We start from the raw sequence: 6,765 nt of genomic DNA on the forward strand, positions 1-6,765 counted from the left end.
TTTTTTTTTTTTTTTTTTTTTTTTTTTGGTCAACCTAGGCATTATCTAGTGGCTTCTCGCTATCCTTTGTATCATATATACTATGTATGTATACAGGTAATGTTAACTTTAAAACTGCCAGTTATTTTGCCAGCAAAAATGGATTTATTTGGGAATAAAAGAGAATTATAAGTCAGGACAAACAAGCTGGGTCACAACTTTAGATGAGCCTGGGCAACAAAGGAACACATGATTTTTTTAAGGAGAAAATGGGTACGTTGGGAAAGCTGTTAAACAGAAAGTCCACTAAGGGTAAACTGGGAGCTACAACTATGGTGCTTCTCACTGGCTGAGCTGTTGCCCTGGATGGGACAGGGGTGGTGCTGAGGAAATGTTTCTTTCTTGGGCTGGAGTAGTAAAGTAGTATCCACTTGCATGGTCCAGTACCTGTAAGGTCAAGTCTCTCCTTTCCTGTTGGGTCTGCAAATGACTACCAGTGGTAGGGCATGAGAGCTCCCCCTGCTGAAACCTCCTGAATCCATTTTAGTGAAATTTCCCATTACTAATTTTCACAGCGCTATGTATTATCATTTAGGTAATGTTCTGCTAGAATCAACACAGAATTCTTGAAATTCTTTTCAACTCTGGAATGCAGTAAATTTATCATCACTTTGAAATAAAGTCTAATCAATATGCTGATATGTGTATTTGCAATATTAATAGCAAATTATTACAGGAGAGTTAAATATTTCACTTAAGTATGTATCAGCTGGTTTGTCTTTCATTCATTTATTCAACAACTATGTGCCAAGTCCTGGTCTAGGTTCTGGGAACACAGTGGTGAACAAGACAGAACAGAACTTACAGTGAAGACAGGAAATTTTTTTTTAAAATTTTTTTTTTAATGTTTATTTATTTTTGAGACAGAGAGAGACAGAGCATGAACGGGGGAGGGTCAGAGAGAGAGGGAGACACAGAATCTGAAACAGGCTCCAGGCTCTGAGCCGTCAGCACAGAGCCCGACGCGGGACTCGAACCCACAGACCGTGAGATCATGACCTGAGCCGAAGTCGGACGCTTAACCGACTGAGCCACGCAGGCACCTCAGGAAATTTTTAAAAAAGCAAATAAATGCATTGTAATGTCATATGTAATCAGTACTATGCCTATACAGGAAACATGGGGTGCATTGCTGTTTTAGGTGAATTGGTCAGGGGACATATTTCTAAGGAGATGATATCTGTGCAGAGACTTGAATAGTGAGAAGATCAGAGGAAAGAGCATTTTAGGCAGAGGGAATGATGCACGCAAAGACTGTGAGGCAGGAATATGTTTGGCATGTTGAGGAGCACAAAGGAGGCAAATTCGGCTGAAATGGAGTGTGCCACGAAAGGAGTCCTAAAATAAGAGGTAGACAGACTCATCAGAGGGAGTCTGGAGGCTGTGGCAACCAGGATACCTTTTATGTTGAGTGTAATGGGGAGTCAGTACAGGGTTTTAAGCTGGGGATGAAAGTGATTTGACTTTACTTAAGACAATCACCTTAGGTGTTTTATAGAGACTAGACTGTAGGACAGCAGAACTAGAAGCACAGAGGCTAGTTAAGGGGGCTGTTGAGAGATTATGATAATTTGGACTAGGGCATGAAAACACCATTACCCATTTTTCTAGAAACAGTTGAATCAGAACTATTATTATTATTATTATTGTTATTTTAGTGAGTCTTAAGTGAAGTTTGGGGCTAGAAATAATTTGTAAAGGGAGTGCAATGACATGTTTTTGGATATTTAGCTAAGTGACAGTCTAAGGAGACCTGGGCCGCTCTGACACCAGGGGAGGTGTTTTTGCCTTTTCATTGTCTGTAGCTTCTTTCATGTAGTGCTGCTGACTTGTAAGATAGGTGAAGCAACATTGCTTTGCAAGGTCATGATTTATTACCAACATGAACAGCGTCACTGGGAAATGCATCTGATCTGCAGGACCCTATGAGACTTTTCCCCTTTATGATGCAATTCTTGATCGGAAATAAAAATTCTTTTCAAACCTTTCCCAGGCCTTTCTTTGAGGTAGTGCCAACCATCGGTTCTAAACTTTAGTGGGCATGAGAATCACCTGGAGAGCATGTTAAAACCAGATTCTTGGACTCCACCTGCAGAGCTTCTGTTTCTGTAGGTCTGGGGAGGGGCCTGAGATTTGATTGTCTAAAAAACTCAGGTTCTGCTGGCGCTGCAGGGCATTGGAATACTCTTTGAATAGCAAAGAGCTGGGCCAGATGTTTTCCATTTCTGGTTACTTCAGTTGCCTAGCTTTCTTTTCATAATGCTGACATTGGTGGGGGTTGCTCACTGAGAAGGACCTCGGAGGAATATCCTCAATACAGCCTGGACCAAAACCTTCAAGTCTTCTTGGTCAGCGTCTTTTGGGATCTGCTCATGCTTAGGATAAAACAACTGCACACTTTTCACCAGTGCTGCCTGTTTTCTCTCCTATTTTGTCCCTCTCTTCTACATGGCCTGGTTCAGCTCAAGTTTCTCTTTGAAAGTTCTGCCAGTTCCTTTTATGTCTGCAAGCTACTCTCTTTCCCTCCCTCTATCTAACAAATTGCCTTTCTGATTCCCCTTCAGATCAATACTTGCCACTCATCATTTCTCTTCACTTTGTATGTATCTTTTAAACTATGTTTTATAGCCCTATAAAAATTCCATTTGTGATGTATCCTGTCTTTATTGCTTTACTATGCTTTTCCTTCATTTTCATTTGATACCACAATATGCTATTGTCAGGAAACAAGTGATGCCCCCTGTTATTATAAATCTGCTTACAAAATACATAAGATTATCTAAGCCATTGATCCCTTCTATCTCTTTTAAAGCAGGCTCGTTGCTGTAGGTGGAAGCACTATCTTGTGGCCTCTTTGAATATTGGTTTGATCTATCGCTTATGATTTCCCAATGTATTAAAAAATATTTTTTTCAGTTGAGGTATAATTTAAATTCAGTAGCATTCACCCTTTTTAGCATACAGTTGAATGAGTTTTGAAAAATGCATACAGATCTGTAACCCTCACCACAGATGAGATGCAGAGCAGTGCCTTCACCCCAGAAAGTTCCTTCTTGCCCCTTTACAGCACCCCTTCTTCCTTCAGCCCTTGGCAACAGCTCGTCAGTTTCCCATCCCCGTAGTTTTGCCTTTTCCAGAATGTGGAATTAAAATGGAAACAGAAATGTTTTTATTACATTCTAACTTGAATTTAGTCCTTGCACTTAAAGAAGAAATTCTAAAAGCTGAGGATGTATAAATTTATGCCAAATATACTCAACTGTCCTTGTGATCAGTATTTTGTTTTGTTTACTTTTTTTTAATGGAATGAGTATGCAGTGTGGCATTTCATGATTCTTTGGTTTCAGAATATTACTATCTTTCTCCAAAAATAGTCTTCCTTTTTCGTTTTTATTTTAAAAGAAAACGATTTTTAAAAATACTTTCTGAATATGTTCAGATGTAAAAGGTTTTGTTCATTTCATTTACTTACTATTTAATGGACTAGATAAAAATTAAGTCAGGAAATATATACATTTTTTTAAAGGTAGACAAACTGACATTTCTTTTCATCTTTTTTTAATACAGGTGTTTGCTTCAGAATGGTAAGTCAGTAAGTCTGTTTACTATTTTTTTTTTTTTTGCCATTTTCTCCCTACTGTTATTTCTATTCACAGACATAGAGCAGTTTTCTACTTAGTGCTAGCCTACTGCTTATTCTCCATCCTTGACAGCAAATGAAGTATTTGTATGTCTTCCAAATTACTGCTTGAAGTTGTTGATTAAAGCTGTCTTTTAAAAGTAGTCTATTAAAAACATTTCAGCCTGCCTCGTTTTTAGTTAATGTTTTGTATGAATTTCAAAAGTACTTCTACTGGGATAATCAAATTAAATGTTTTGGTTAGGTATATAGAATATAAAGTATGGGATCTTCCCCTTGTTCTGGATCGAAGAACCCCCTCCAGGCAAATGTCTGTATCTTGAATTGCAAAATGAAAAATGCTCATGTTGCATAAGGAAGTGGTTCTCGGTTTTTAGAAGTTAAGACTCCTTATTGCTTCACATTTTTTTAATTTTGTTAATATGCTCCTTTCCTAAAAGTTAAATGTGCATGTGTTTTTACCTACTATTTGAGCTGGCAGTCACTAGGTTATTAGCTCTCTGTTCTTAACCTCTGAGGGCTCTAACATGTTCCCAACCAGTAAAGTCTCCTTATTTTGAGATAGTCCCTCCCCCCACAGTTCAGATTCTGTCCCTTTTCATTATTATTTTCAGAACTGGCTCCAACATAAATTCTGGCTATAACCATCTTGGGTTGTATTGCTTCATTTAATTGGGGATGTAGAGTGTATAGATTCTTGGTCACTATGACCTCCAAACAGAAGACCATGTTTTTAAAAATTTCCAGTAGATGAGATCTACAAGAATTTAGTATGATATAGTTAAAATAGTTCAAAATCAAAATGTTGCTAGGTTTTTATTTGCCAGTAGCATAACTGAATTTGGAACTGAGGAAAGGAATTTTTAAAAACTGTTAAGAATAATAGGAGAAATAAACTTATCTATAGACAATTAACAACATGTGTGTGGCAAGTCCACAGCCAATGGAAGACATCAGAATCTTTTAACTGAATTCTTTGTATTGATCATAACTCCGTATTTTTCCTCAGTGATTGAAAATCTCGGAGTGATCATCTTTTGGAACCAGACAATGTAATTCACTTTTAGTAGGCATGGGGGCTATGCAACTGAATTTTATGGATCCCAAAACACATCACGGAAACTGTTTTCTGAAGTAATTCCCCGCTATCAGTTTATTGTTTTATAATGTGCTTGTCTTTACTGAAAGAGGAGTTTACTAAAAAATACCACTTAAGTGAGGATTCTTGCGAACAGAGGTATGATTGTAGGTCAGCTACACAATTTTTGGCATAGACTATATTTTAGGAAAGAAAATTATCAGTCAGTTTTTGATGTTGGATTTTGTTTCTCATATTTTCTCCTGAAACCAGTACACAGAAGATGAGGCTAGGAAAATAGGAGTGGTTGGCTGGGTGAAGAATACCAGCAAAGGGACTGTGACAGGCCAAGTGCAAGGCCCCGAAGAGAAAGTCAACTCCATGTAAGTAGCAAGACTAATAATGCATTTATGCAATTTATGAACTTTTTTTAATGCTTCATTGGACAGTAAGAATAGTATTGATGGACCAAATTCAGTTTGTGGATATAACTCAACTCACATGTTTTTAGGCATACTAGCAAGGATGTCCTCAGATCTGGGAATGGAATTTGTACATGTAGGAATGGATTTCCCACTTGGGCAGGCCCTCAAAAAGAACAATAGTGTCACTCTCTAGTCTATTTGAATTGAGTTCTGTCTCTTCTAACCTGGGAGAAGCATCCTGGGCCCACATATCTCTTATCCAAAGTAGTTGTGAAGAAGCATAGTGCCTTTGGATGGTTCTTAAAGTTCTTAAAGTAGACTTCAAGGCAAAAAGGCTGCCCTCTCCTTTTTATTAAGTATATTATTTATGTAATTGTAGTTTTATTTTTGCTGTCGATGAAAGTGTATTCTGTGAGCTATATGGTTATGATAATGAATCCTTGTATTCCAAAAGAGATCAGATTCAGTAACATAGAAAAAAGTGCCCTGTCACATTCAAAAGCCTTCCTTTTTTTGTAAGTTCCACTACTCTTTGTAGTCTTTTTTTTTTCCTAATAAAAAAGAGCTAACATTTATTGAGTATTTGCAATGTTAGACAATATGCTAAACACTTCACATAGGTTTTCTCGTTTAATCTACACAATGGATCTTATCATACCCAGTTTAATTCATTTTATTGTTTGCAATTTATTTTTGTTCTCATTACTTAATGTTTTTAGATTTCAAGGCTAATACTTTTTTGATTATTGTAATAAGTGAAGTAGTAAGATGCTGAAAGATAAAAAAAAAATTAAGCTAGTAATCTGCCCCATTCCCCTCGACTTCCCTCCCCTTGATGGCACCTGTGCCTGTGGCTTTGTGAATATTTTCTGAAGCTTTCTCTTTCACTTAAAACTATTTAAGCATTTATTTAGGGTTTTGTTGTTTTTACTGAAATAGAATACTTGATGCATATTCTTCTGTAACTAGTTTTTTCATTTTATAGACATTCATCAATCAGTAAATATATAACCACTGACTCCTTATTTTTCCTAACTTCTTTAAGTACACACTTTGTGTTTGTGTAAAACTGTACCCCAACTTGGAAAGTGGGGTCTACTATTTTAGTTTCATAAAATTATTTTAACAGTTAATGAAAAACAATAATTATCAGTAGGATTGCCACACAAGCATACAAGAAAAAATTCTGAGACTTCTATTGTAAACAGTTCAATGGATGAGAAAGTGCCAAATGACTGTGAGGTATTGAGAATGCAGGCTGCATGGAGGATTGACTCTCATGCCTATCATGTTATATCCTAATCCATGTTGTAGCCATTTTTGATTAATATCCTTAACATAAATATAATCATATCATACATGCTACCCAATTTTCCTTTTCAACCCCTGCACACCCACTTTTCCTTCTCAGTTTTACAAGTAATCTATATTGGCAACTGGGTGGGTTTCCTCCCATGTTTGTCTCCATATTCACTTTCTCATATACATCTGATCCACTACTGGGTATTTACCCAAAGAAAATGAAAACACTAATTCAAAAAGTTATATATATATATATATATATATATATATATATATATATA

At 36.6% G+C, this 6,765-nt stretch overlaps 1 protein-coding gene across 1 annotated transcript in view; it reads left to right on the forward strand.

Annotated features, from left to right (window-relative positions):
• ACYP2 (acylphosphatase 2) overlaps positions 1 to 6,765 on the forward strand; it is a 178,191-nt gene that overhangs the window by 16,388 nt on the left and 155,038 nt on the right. The window contains exons 2-3 of the mRNA XM_049650257.1: positions 3,607 to 3,623; positions 5,031 to 5,140. Of these exons, the coding sequence (XP_049506214.1) occupies positions 3,607 to 3,623; positions 5,031 to 5,140 (127 nt within the window). The remainder of the gene's footprint in view (positions 1 to 3,606; positions 3,624 to 5,030; positions 5,141 to 6,765) is intronic.

The sequence above is a fragment of the Panthera uncia genome (genome assembly GCF_023721935.1).
Source record: "Panthera uncia isolate 11264 chromosome A3 unlocalized genomic scaffold, Puncia_PCG_1.0 HiC_scaffold_11, whole genome shotgun sequence".
Lineage (NCBI taxonomy): Eukaryota > Metazoa > Chordata > Mammalia > Carnivora > Felidae > Panthera > Panthera uncia.